The sequence below is a fragment of the Musca vetustissima genome, unplaced genomic scaffold, assembly GCF_032173495.1.
Source record: "Musca vetustissima isolate MV318-11 ecotype Yass unplaced genomic scaffold, APGP_CSIRO_Mvet_v1 utg10441, whole genome shotgun sequence".
NCBI lineage: Eukaryota > Metazoa > Arthropoda > Insecta > Diptera > Muscidae > Musca > Musca vetustissima.
The window spans coordinates 235,008-249,259 of NW_026880011.1; the positions used below are offsets into that span (position 1 = coordinate 235,008).

General features: G+C 33.2%; 1 protein-coding gene across 1 annotated transcript in view; it reads left to right on the forward strand.

Annotated features, from left to right (window-relative positions):
• LOC133325276 (fatty acyl-CoA reductase wat-like) overlaps positions 1-12,259 on the forward strand; it is a 40,771-nt gene extending 28,512 nt beyond the window's left edge. The window contains exons 5-9 of the mRNA XM_061534063.1: positions 1,649-1,910; positions 1,982-2,183; positions 2,249-2,491; positions 2,559-2,816; positions 12,160-12,259. Coding sequence (XP_061390047.1) covers positions 1,649-1,910; positions 1,982-2,183; positions 2,249-2,491; positions 2,559-2,816; positions 12,160-12,253 — 1,059 coding nt within the window. The 3' untranslated portion in view covers positions 12,254-12,259. The remainder of the gene's footprint in view (positions 1-1,648; positions 1,911-1,981; positions 2,184-2,248; positions 2,492-2,558; positions 2,817-12,159) is intronic.
• Positions 12,260-14,252: the final 1,993 nt, after the last annotated feature.

A 14,252-nucleotide genomic window follows, 5' to 3' on the forward strand; every position in this document is an offset into this window, starting at 1 on the left:
CCCATATAAACGGACTCTTCATTATTCGGTATTTTGAAGATTTCGAGCAGGGTTTTCAACCAAAACGGTTACATTTCAAATTTAATTAAGGTATGTCATAGCTACTTTGAAGTTTAATATTGCTAAGTAAATAAAAATTTTATAGAGCAGGAATACGTACTATAAAGGAATACATGTACTAAATGGTACTAAAAATATAATTATGGTCGATATTGTTTTTTTTTTTAGTTATGGTCGCACTTAATACGGTTTGAGTCAACCAAATTAAAATTTAGTACAAGCCAAGGTCAAATATCTCTATACAATCCCAATGGAAGTACAAAATTTGAACTAAAAGAGATATACCAGTAGTATAATTTGGATTTAAAAAAATTCGAAATGTTGACACTTTATGGGGTAGCTCTCAGAATGAATAGATCAATGGGACTCAACTTCGGACTTTATCTAGGTTTAGTAATGATAATAAGTTGGGAAAAGTTTGGTTTATATCGGATAGTCCGATCGCATGATATTATAAAAATAATTTTCAGCAAAATGTTGACCATTTTGTGTGGGAGGTTTCAGAAGAAGGGGACCGATGGGCCCCATATTCGATATAGATTTGAGATTGAAAGAAATATTACGATGTGTAAAGTTTGGATGAAATCGATTACTTCCGTCGAGAGTTGTGGTGCGCACCAGTCGGTCAGACAGTAGGATATTTGTAAACATACCATGGGGTCTAAAACAAAATTTCTGTGAGGAACATTTTTGCCGTATATACCCTCATTAGTCATAAGGCTGAGGGTATGAACATGTCGAAATTGTTATGTTAAATCTTCAAATGTTTACAAATATTCAAATGATTCGATTTTGTGGGGATTTAGATAATATATGAAGTGGGCCGATAAATCTAATATTAAAAAATTAAAAAAGTCTGGTAAAAATATTAAATTGCGGAAACTAATTGTCAGTGGGGGAGGTACTAGTTTATGTTTGAATGAAATATTACGATTTTCAAAGATTGATAATAACTGAACTAATATTTCGATCAGGTCGATATTTCTAGACCTAATGAGGGTATATACATAGTTTATGATTAGATTACGTCCCCAAAGGTTCGTATCGATGCGTTACCACACTATTCTCGAAATAATTACCCTTTTTGTCAATTTTTCCCATCGATAGTAATTTGGCATTGCGGGGTTTCCGGGGATAAAAATTATATTTACATAAAATTTTATATTATGAGTAGGGAACTAAAATTTTGACGTTTTACGTCCCATGTCCCATAAAAATGCTCTTGTATTTTGTTTAAAAAATCATTCAACAAGTTATGTTTTTTAATTAAAATTTTTTCACTACCTCTCCGCAGGAACATGTCATCACTGTAAATATGTAAATGCAATCGAATATTTATTTTCTTACAATTCATTGATATTCCAAGTGTCATCACCTAACAATAATAACTCAGTAACTGAATGAATGAACGCTCGCTTAATGGCCCTGCACCTTAGAATTTGCATATAGCAAATTGTAGGAGGTGGGCGAAAGTGAGACAAAATTTTGTCTCGATAACATCTTAATTTGTAATCAATGATTTATTTACAGCACGGAATAACAATGAGCTACTAGTTCTAACTTTTTTCCTCTTCTTCCTCCCATATAGGCCTTTGTTCACGTTTCCTCAGCGTTTGCCAATTGTTTGGCTTTGCACGGGGAAGAACGTTTCTATACCGAGCACTTGGGTATTAATAGCGAAGATTTACTGTGTATTAAAAATATTTTGGGCAATGAGAAATTTGATCGCATGGAAGTGGATATGGTGGGAAAGTATCCCAACACATATTGCTTTACAAAATCCTTGGCGGAGGAGGCTGTGCTGAGATATAGTGGCAATTTGCCGGTATGCATATTTCGACCGGGAATAAGTTAGTATAAATATATATTGTTTTAGGGACATTTTATTAATAACTACTTGATGTTTGATTTTTACAAATAGTTCTACCCACAAGTGCTGAACCTGTGCCCGGTTGGATTGATAATTTATATGGACCCATGAGCGTGTTATATGGAGCTGCCTATGGTGTATTGCGTGTCATGTATGGTAATCCAAATCAAAATGCCGGTTTGGTGCCTGTGGACTTTTGTGCCAACATGATGTTGGCCTGTGCTTGGTATACGGCAACAGCGGTTAAGCAAATGTAAGGCGGAATAATTTTTCAGATTATTTGTACAATTATTATAATTTAGAAAAAATTGCCTATAGTCCTTCCAGTGATCCACCAATTTACAATTTGGTACCCGACGAATCGAACACCTTGCACTGGGGTGCCTATAAACGGTTCGTCGAAGAACATGGTGTGGAAATACCGCTGGCCAGTATGATCTGGTATCCATTTTTAATATTCGCCCAAAATGCCTATTTCTATCGTTTCCTGATCTTAATCTATCACATCTTGCCGGGATATTTTATAGATTTTGTATTGCTACTAATGGGCAAGAAACCTAGGTAAGATATTTGAAAATTTATTTATTATTTTATTTATTTAATAATTTTGTTGTTGTTGTTTTTTTAGGATGACAAAGGCGTACAAGAAAATCCACAAACAGTGCAGCTTGTTGCGTTACTTTTTACAGAACAGCTTCACTTTCGACACAACAAATACGAAGAATTTATGGAAAATTATGTCAGCCGATGATCGCAGAATATATAATTTTGATATGGCTGCTCTGGATTGGAGTCAATATTTCTATAATAGTCTGTATGGTTTACGGCGCTTTTTGGCCAAAGAAGATCCATCGACAATACCACAGGCCAAGAAATTGCTGAGAAAGTAAGTAATCGTATTTGAATACTAATATTTTAGTGAGGAGGTTTTTAATCCGTACATTACCTAAAATTAACCAGTAAAGTAGGACGGGACGAAATAATCATTTCCGATATAATCATAATCAATTTAGCATCTCCGTCTGTCTGTTGTAATCAATCAAGCATCTAAATGAAATGAAACGGTCCACGATTAGGCATAGCCCCATATAAGGGTCGCCCCCGCCCCCACACATTTCCTTGAGCGAGCTTTTCAAGTGAATTCGCTGAAATTTGGAACAATTAGTTCTTATTGAGTACTAAATTTCTCCACTATTTCTGGTAGCCCTCCTATAACGGTACCCACCAATTTTCGTCTTTTTGGGGTTCTTAAGCGCGCTTTTCCACCTAACATCAGTACATTGTGCAAATTTTTGTGTCAATCAGCCTAAATTTGACTCTTTGGTGAACCATTTGTTAAAATCAGACGAAAGTCGGAGCTATATATATATATATATATATTCGTCCGAACGTTCGGAACGTTCGGCTGAACTTTTTATACCCTCCAGCATGATGTGGAATTCAAAATATATAAAATCAGATAGAACCCCATAACGGAGGTTATTTCAAATATAGATTCAGCTTATAAAATGTCTCATGCTTTCTTATATATTTAGAATCGGAAATACCAAATTACCGACACATAGGCTGGAAAATGCGGCTAGGATCATCAAAATACTTTATATAATACTTTGAATACATTAACTTATATTTAAATAAAATACATTGGATCCCTGAAATATCAATTCTCAATATGAATTTCGTAATTTCAACAGATAGACGGACCTATGGAAAAATATTTGAAAACTGTATTGGAAACATCTCAAAATAAAACACGTACAAACACTTATATAACTAAGTCCTTATGATTATATATTGGTACGGCTAAAATGTGTCTCATCGAAATTTTGGTTTTAGACCCATGTTGGACCAAATCTATCTGTCTAGCTGGTGCACTTGATAACGCTCGAAGGAAGTAAAAATTTTGCTGAAAATAATCTTATAATAACATGCGAACGGGCTATCCGATTTGAACTAAACTTTGTACAATCTAATATTTTAATCATGCCTATGTTGGAGGATGGAACTTCTCCACTCCTTCAAGTACCTCTCTACAAAAAGTCGATATATTGAAATATATATCAGATTTCATCGTAATATATTTAACTTACATAGATCAAGTTCGAAGTTGGGACCCGTCGGTCCTCACCTTCTAGTACCACCCTCACAATTTTTTAAACTTGTGAATTTGATGTTGAGTGAATGGAGTAACCGATTTAATCCATTGTTTGTACATGGTAATACATTAATTCCGATAATGGGGTCTATAGGGCAACCTCTTTAGGTACATCCCCACAAATGGTCAAGTGTCTGATAAAATCATATACCATATAAACATGACAGACTTTAATATTTATATGAAATACAGATTTAGTGCAATTATCGGCTATATGGGTCCATCAGATCTACTACCTCCCACAAAAACGGCCATGATTATGAAAAATTATAAATTTAATAAAGAAGGAAAAGCGTCCCTCCGGCCATGTGATATGCATTCGAAATTCCTTTAATTGATCGTCACCTTTATATGGGAACTTTGATATTGTATGATGTCGTAGCAGCATGTTTAACTCTAAAAAAATTATGCTCCAAATTTCAGGTTGGAAAACTGGGATTGGAACTTCAAAATACCGAACATTAAAAGGAACATTTGTATGAGGGCTATTAAAAAAAAACGCATATTGAATAATTTCAAAGAAGATTTTAATTATTCATCAGGAATCCATTATGCCAAATTATACGTCGATGAGAAAATTGATAATACAAAAAATAGTTAGATTCCTTCATATGGGGGCTATGTTTAAACATCGTCTGATATAGCATTGCTAAATTACCACAATAGTGAATATGTCAACACAGGAACCAATTTCCAAAATTCGGAAACAAAATTTCGAATATTTTTATACCCTACACAACTATGTTGTCAGGGTATTATAGCTTTGTGCAGGCCCAAAAGTTTGTAACGCCGCGAAATATTGGTCCTAGACCCACCTTTAAGTATACTGATCGTCATATCTCGACTAGCTGAGTCGATCTAGACATGTGTGTCCGTCCGTCCGTCTGTCCATTATAATTTGTAAACACGATACAGGACAGTTATGGACCAATCTTCACGAAATTTTGCATGTAGGATGGGTTCGGGCCAATGAAAACCCCTATTGTTTTTGGGAAAGATCGGCTAATATTTAGGGGATGAAATGGACCAAATACTAAATTTTTGTCAGTTTTTCTGATCGCTCCAGAGGCCGCAATAATGGTCCGATCATCGTGAAATTTTGCATGGAGAAGGGGATCGGGCCAAAGAATAAACATGCCTGTTTTGATAAAGATCGGTCAATATTTAGCGGGTCAAATGGACCTTGACTTTTGTGTGAAAAATGACAAAATTTGTATTCTATTGCGTATATATTTACTCCTAAAGGATATAGACCCGAGAAGCTGAAAGTATATCCAACAGAAGTGTCTGATCTTTAAATTAATACCAATTATATAATCGTATGTTCTCGGATGTAGGAGTTACACTTAAATATTTACAGGTGCTTACGTATTCAGATATAATTTAGTAACCCAATACCACACTAGACGGCGGAAATATAACGCTGATCGATTTTCAATTTCCCTTGAGGTTCCAGTTATCAAAGACAGAGCCTATAGTTTTCGGTGATGATCAAACTATTTTGAAATGAAGTGGACCGAAAACTTATTTTTTGTGTTTTTCCGAGTCGATCCATAGGCCACATTTATAAACCAGACATCACCATACAGCACACGGTGAAGGCAATCTGGATATGTAATTAGGGGGGAATATTCGGAAAATATGTCAGTGTAAGGAAGAGGTGCTGTTGACCTCTAATCGGGCAAGAGAGTACAAATGTCATGAAATATTGCCCAGCCTCGGAATAAAAATCCAGAAAAAGTTAGAACTCCGTGGTAGCTGTGTAGGGTATATTATGGTCGGCCCCGTCCGACTATACTGCTCCGCTCACTGGTTTTTATATGGGGTTTTAAAATTTAAACATGGACAAATATAGACAATTTTACGCAAAAATGTGTTTTAAATTCCAATGTTCCGGAATGTCAAATTATACCTCTTCGGTTACAACCTTCAAAATTCGGATTATATTGATCATTTGCTGTATATATGTATGTAAACCTTCAAGAATTATTTATACCAAACTACAGCCAAATCGGTGGAAAATGAATCTAAAGACTTAACAATAGCGAAAATGGGTCGGTTTCGTATCCAATCCAAAACGTTAAAAGATATTGATAATTTTTGGCAGAAAGATTTGACACGCCCATGAGTAGCTATCCGGAATCTTGAACCAATATTGATAATTTTTGATAAGGAGATTTTCTACCCAAAGATCATCCGAAATATAAAATTACAATTTCGTTTAAACAAAATACGGAAACTTTGGGATGTAACGTTATATGGGGGCTACCCTAAAATGAGGACCAATATTGACAATTTTAGTAGGAAGATTTTGAACACAGTGATAACCCAAAATATCAAATATTAACCAATTAGGTTTAAAAACGAGCCCAAAAGCCAGAAAGTACCGAGTATCGGGTGGTACTGCTTTATTGTCCCTAAAATCGGACAATACAAATAATTTATATATTAGAAAGGAATATTAGGAAGATTTAGTAACCAATGTGAATTCTATGTACCAAATTACAGCCAATTCGTATAAAAACGTACCCAAACTAACAAAAACATAGAACAATAATAGGTACGTCTCATGGGGGCTACCCTAAAATGTTGGTAGCAACATTTTCTACTTAATCACAACTCAAGGTAACAGATTTCAACTAATTCGGTTGAAAAAAGTGTCAGGAATTTCCATAATACCGTATATTTGGGGTTACCAAACATCCTAGGAGTAATATCAAATATATGTACTTTGTAGGGTCTCCGGTGAATATTGCAATTGGAATGAACATTGAATATGCACTCCAACTTATAGTGGATATAACCAAAATTCAATTTTTGAGACTATGAAGTTTGATTCAAGTAAGTTTGAATATAGTAATTTTATTGATTTGTTGTAGTAGGTGCAACTATGATGCTACTTCAAGCCGATGAATATTCAATATTTTGAATATTTTGTCCGATTTCATTGACGTGTGTTAATGAAATCAGATGAAGGCAAATCATCAGTTCGTTTTCATGACAAATTAGGTTCCGTTCAAATAATTGCAAATATAAATATGATTGGAGAACTTCTTGCTTATACTCAACGAGGTTGTGTAGGGTATCATATTGTTGGATACATCCGACTTTGGTCCTTTCTTGGTTGATTTTCTAATGACAAGAAAAAAATACTGGGGAAATTTGAGGCAGTTCTTCCCATAGGCATATTGAAGTTGTTTCTATAATTATATATTAAAATTGTTTTGGATAATTTAAACTGATGTCAACAAAATCTAATGGCACGTAAGATTTTTTCTATGTCAATAGAAATGTTGTGGTTGACTGTTAATTAATTTTAATTATAGCAAATTATATAAGTCGATGAACCCTTAACACTGCACATTGACCTAGTAATACAAAATATTTCTTATCCTGAAGTTCTAATTAACATTAATTATTATTTTTATTACTAGAATATTTTTGAAAATTCAAAATTCTGAATATTGTTAGCACTAGAAAACAACGTTAATAAATTATTAGATTTTATTTACAATTAAAAAATGTTTAATATGTCTCTATACAAATTACTCGATTATCCACTAAAAGATCATAATAACTATCTTGTTTGGCATAAACAATTTAATATCACAGAAAAAAAAACATTTTCATTAACATAACTACAACAATTTGATACTATATGTAGCATTTCTCCTATAACAAGTGACTAGTCAATAAACCTTTGTCATTTGTCGAAAGTCCACTGAAATCGATTCAGGAAATCAATTTAAGTACCTATCTACAAATATATGTTAATTTTCTGTTTTTAAAGGCGATAGAAGAGAAATATTTTTTTATAACCAATTCAATGGACCGGAATATAAGTGAAAACATTTCTTCCTTGTCGAAGAAGAAATGTTCGTATAACTAGTTCCATAATCTCGTGAATTGTGATATTTAATCTAGTATCTGAATATGGCTCTATTATAGCAAAGTAATTTGTTTTATGACAAAAGTACAAACGACAAAATGTTCCATAGTATAATTATGACGTTTGATCGCTTTTTTCAAAAATCGTTCTTTCCGTTTTGTTTAATAAAAATACAAAAATTATTAAAAACTTTCCATACATTCGGCAAGTTGTTTGTGTCCATTCAACAAAATAAGTAATTTCATTTACGTCAATTCTTATTTAGTAACATTCTGTTGTTACGTGTTAATAATAAAAAAAAAACACTCCCATATAAATCAAAAAATTAAATCATTTACCATATTTGTTATTTTGCATTTCATACGTCAAGTTATTTTTAGAATTAGGTTAACGCATCGACGGCATTTAGTAAATTGATAATATTTAAAAAATAACGTTTAAAATTGATAAATAAAGGATAATGGAACGTTTTATTAATGAATTAATTGCACAGTTTCTTTTTTATTTAGTGTATATTAGATCCGGACCTAATTAAATATCTGAGAACCAATAAAGTATAAGTTCTGGATACTAAATCTAGACCAAATCTGAGAATAGAATATACCAGTACACTTTTCCTCGTACCTCCTCAATAAATTATCTAAATTTTGGTAGATACAAATATCTCATATAAACCGGTTTTGCTCTAAACTTTACAAATTTTAATATTAAAAGTTCCATACAATGAACATCTTGTGGGTAAAAACTAGTATAAGCTCGATTATAACCCTAAAATGAGTTTTTGTTTTTTTAAGTTTTTTGAGATTTTGGCTGATTTTTGAGATTTAGACTATTCTGAGACTTATAGTAAAACATTATGGCGAACATTTCTGTAGAATATTCTGAGCAGCTTTAATCCCGTTTTGAATGAGTTTTAAATCACTTCTGGAAAAGGGGGCCGAAAATACCCTTTCACTGAGTCGGTTGATATTTCCTCGATATTTTATCAGTAATATTGCCACTATATACCTATAATGCAAAGATTTCAAGAAATCATAATTCGAAAATATTCAAAAATTCCCAGGAAGGGAATACAAAACCAGTAAGGAAAGTAGTAAAGTCGGACTGCGCCGACTATATGATACCCTTCACCACTTTGGATATATTCTACATATGTATCCTTACAATTACATGTCAATGTTCCCTCGAAGGAACATACTCATGCAACCTATGATAAATTCAATTTCATTTGGGGCAGATTTAGAGTCGTCTGCGTACCATGGGACAAATTTATGGAAAACGATTTATAGCAAAATTGATACACGCTATTCGGTACGCCGCATTGTTAAAAATCAATTGTAATCAGACACCCGTTCGAAACACATATGACAGCTATGGCTTCATCTGCAAAATTTCGCTTAACATTAGGAGTTTGGTGCACCATTTATGTAAAATCGGACGAAATCGGATCTTAACTTACATCATTCTAGACCTAATTCAGTATGCTATGCCAAATTTCGTGCAAATCGAAAGTTATATAGGGGATTTGGTGCACCATTTACACAAAATCGGACGAAAATATATATGGGAACTATATCTAAATCTGGACCGATTTTCACGAATCTTAACTTACTTCATTCTAGACCTAATTCAGTACGCTATGCCGAATTTCGTGCAAATCGATGGATATATATAGACTTTAGTGTACAATTTACATAAAATCGGACGAAAATATATATGGGAGCTATATAGAAATCTGAACCTATTTTCCCGAAACTTACCACTCATCATTTCAAACTCAATCACATCGTTCTAAACATAATTCAGTACGCTATGCCAAATTTCATGTAAATCGAAGGATATATAGGGTCATTGGTGCACAATTTACATAAAATCGGACGAAAATATATATCGGAGCTATATCTAAATCTGAACCGATTTTCACGAAACTTGACACACATCAGCTTAGACTTTATTTAGTACGCTATGCCAAATTTCGTGTAAATCGAAGGATATATAGGGACTTTGGTGCACCATTTATATAAAATCGGAGGAAAGTATATATGGGAGCTATATAGATTTCCACAGTAGAAACAGATTTCCACAGCAGAAACCGGATATAACGAACAACGGTTATAAATACACAACGCAACTACACATATAACGAACAAAGCTAATTCATTCTCAGATATTTTCATTAGTTTTCTTATTCTCAACTTTACTTGCGGGGGCGTTGTAAATAACAATAAGTTTCTTTGCTTTTATTTCTTTCATCAAACCTAATATCGAACATTCTATTGTTTATACCCTACACAACTATGTTGTCAGGGTATTATAGCATTGTGCAGCCCCAAGAGTTTGTAAGGCCGCGAAATATTGGTCCTAGACCCACCTTTAAGTATACCGATCATATCTCGACTAGCTGAGTCAATCTAGACATGTGTGTCCGTCCGTCTGTCCATTATAATTTGTAAACACGATACAGGCCACAGTTATGGACCAATCTTCACGAAATTTTGCATGTAGGATGGGTTCTGGCCAATGAAGACCCCTATTGGTAAAGGTCGGTTAATATTTAGGGGATGAAATGTACCAAAAACTTTATTTTTGTCAGATTTTCTGGCCGCAATTATGGCCCAAACATCGCGATTTTCACAAGGAGAACGGAACGGGCCAAAGAATAATCATGCCTGTTTTGATAAAGATCTGTCAATATTAGGCGGGTCAAATGGACCTTGACTTTTGTGTGAAAAATTACAAAATTTGTGTCTATGTCCTGAAGGACATACACCCGACAAGTTGATAGTATATCCAAGAGAAGCGGTTGACCTTTAAATTGATACCAATTATATTATAGTATGTTCTCGGATGTGGGAGTTACACTTAAATATTTGCAGATGTCTACGTATTCAGATATTATGTATTAACCCATTACCACACCAGAGGGTCCGCCATCTGGCTGATCGCTTTTAAATTTCCATGAGGTTCCAGTTATGGTCAAGGACAACGCCTATATGTTCTGTGATGATCAGATAATAATTTTGGGATGAAGTGGACCGAATACTAAATTTGTTGTGTTTTTGAGTCGATCTATAGGCCAAATTATAAGCCGAACATCAAAACACAGCCCACGGGGAATTCAATATGGACAAGTACCGAATATTAGAAATATTCGGAAAATATGACAGTGTAAGGCAAAGGTTCTGTTGATCTCTAATCCGACAAGAGGGTGAACTATCACGAAATATTGCCCAAGGCTCGGAATAAAAATCCGCAGAAAGTTAAAGCCACGTGGTAGTTGTGTAGGTTATCGTATGGTCGGCCCCGTCCGACTATACTGCTCCGCTCACTGGTTTTTATTCTGAAGTTCCCTACAAAAAACTGTTATATCATGTAAAACGCAAAAAATCGCAGTTTGAAACCTATTGGAATCAATTTTGAAGGCTTTCATTAATATATTTCAGCCGTCAAAAGATCAGACAAATTCAAACATTTTAGTAAAAGTCTATCTAAAATTACTTATGTTTAACAAATAAACATATTTCTTTGATTATAGTCAACCATGTAAATTTTGAATCGCTACACAAACGTATTAACAAATATTATTTTTTAAATAAACAGCACACACCACCACCAATACTCCCCATGTTTAATTTTTATGTTTATGCTTTGTATTTAGCGGTTTCAAACGTTTTAAAATACGCCTTAATTTCTTACATTTTTTATTTCTTTAATTTTATTTTCAAAGTTACGATTTTCACCGCATTTAGGATACTTTTACGCAAAAAATCTTACAGAATCATAAATTTTGACATGTTTTCATTTTAATGCCATTAAAAAAGATATTATTTTCCAAAATTGAAAAAATGACTTTTTACCTAAAAAACTGTCCAAATTACCTATAGTGCAGTGTGGTGAAGGGTATAAGAAGAAATTTTATAATTTCTTCACAATTGAAAAAATCAATGAAAAGTAATTTTTTGTAATAAATCTCACTTTTTGTTCCCACGATTTTCATTCAATAAATTCTATACTTGGACACCCCTCCCTTGAATTATGAATTCAGTAATATATAAACCTTTATTATCATATAAATCTGAATAATTAAATAATAATGAATAATTAAGTCAAATAACCTTTAACATATTTTATTTAGAATATATAAAAAACTATTTACTTATTTTGTCTTCTCTATTTTAATTTCAGATTCCAAATTTTACACTGTGCCGTACACCTTGTTGCCTTTGTCGGTATTGCCTGGTTGCTGTGGTCATTTTTGAAATTTATTTTCCTGTCATAGTGATATTTCCCAAGGAAGTGGATTATGTTTAGTTGTTTAATGTGTATTTTTTTAATTTTTGCATTTTAGTTAATAAGATTTTCTCGCCCCTTTACTAACTACATCATGGATTTGCTAACAATAAATAAACAAATTTGTTTTGGTATTGAATTGTTATCGTTGTTGTTATTTAAATATGGGAAAGGCAAAAAAAAAAAAAAATATTATTAAACAATTAATAGCAGCAATGCTTTCGTTTTAAGTAACTAAACAAAACTTGCACAACAACAACATTTGTATTATTTTTTATTAATTTTTTTAATAATGGAGAAAAGGGCAAACAACCTGTAATGCAAGTCGCCTTTCTATCTATCAATCAAGAAAAATAGGAAAAACGGTTCAATCAATATTTAATTAAAGGTCAGTGTATTGGAAATTGCATAATATTGTCGATTACAATTCATGAATATCGAAGTGTGTCTTTATTTCCTCGGTTATATTTAAATTGTTGTTGTTATTGTTGTAAATTAAAATACTTAAATTCTCGGTATTTAATTTATTCTGTATTGAATTTATGTGTGGTTGTGTTGTTGCTGCTGTTGTTGTTGTTGTTGTTGTTGTTCGTGATTTCATTGGAAGCGTTACAGTAATAAAATACCCACTAATAATCCGTCTACAATAGATAATAATTTAGATTTTTCTAGTCTCGCATTAAATAATTTGTATTTTGTTTTCATTATTTTATTAAATCTTCATTATCTGATATTGCCGGTTTTGGTGAATTGGAGATTGAATAATTAATAAAAACAGAAAGAAATTAATAAAATATTATTTTGTTGAACCTGTTAATGGGAGATTATACAAATTTTCAATATTGAAATTTGAACTTATTAATTATATAATTTTGAAGACAATATTTGTTATAGGCGTCCATTTGGGAATAATCTATAGAACTGAAAAAAATATTTGGGGAATAATCCACAGAACTTAAAAAGAAAATTTTGGGAATAAACCACAGAACTGAAAAAATATTTTTGGAATAATTATTGGACATGAAAAATATTTTTTAAAAATCCACGCCTATTGGCAGTCCCTGAAAAAATATATTTTTAAACCAGTTAGCAGAGCAGTATAGTCGGACGGGGCCGACCATACGATACCCTACACAACTACCACGGAACTCTAACTTTCTGCTGTAGTTTATTCCGAGCATGGACAATATTTCGTGATATTTGCACCCTCTTGCCCCATTAGAGGTCAACAGCACCTTTTCCTTACACTGACATATTTTCCGAATATTACTAATATTCAGTCCTTCTAATTACTTGTCCATATTCCCTTCACCGTGGGTTGTGTTGTGATGTTCGCTTTCAATTGTGGCCTATAGATCAACTCGAAAAAACACAAAAAGATATGTTTTCGGTCCATTTCATCCCAAAATGATTATGTGATCATCACCGAAAATTATAGGCATTTTGCTCGTCCCTAACTGGAATCTCATGGAAAATTTCAAAGCAATCAGCGCTATAATTCCGCACTCTAGTGTGGTAATGGGTTACTAAATAATATATAAGTACGTAAGTACCCGTAAATATTTATGCTAACTCCCACATCCGAGTACATACGACAATATAATTCGTATTAATTTAAAGGTCAACCACTCCTCTTGGATCAATATCAACTTCTCGGGTCTATGTCCTTCAGGAGTAAACATATACTCCATAGAATACAAATTTAGTCATTTTTTACACAAAAGTATGGGTCCATTTGACCCGCTAAATATTGAACGTTCCTTATCAAAACATGCATGCTTATTCACTGGCCCGATCCCCTTCTCCATGCAAAAATTTGCGGTGTTTGGGCCATAATTGCGGCCCCTGGAGCGACCAGATATTAACCGATCTTTTCCAAAAACAATAGGGGTCTTCATTGGCTAGAACCTACATGCAAAATTTCGTGAAGATTGGTGGGTCTAGGACCAATATTTCGCGGCGTTACAAACTTTTGGGGCTGCACAAAG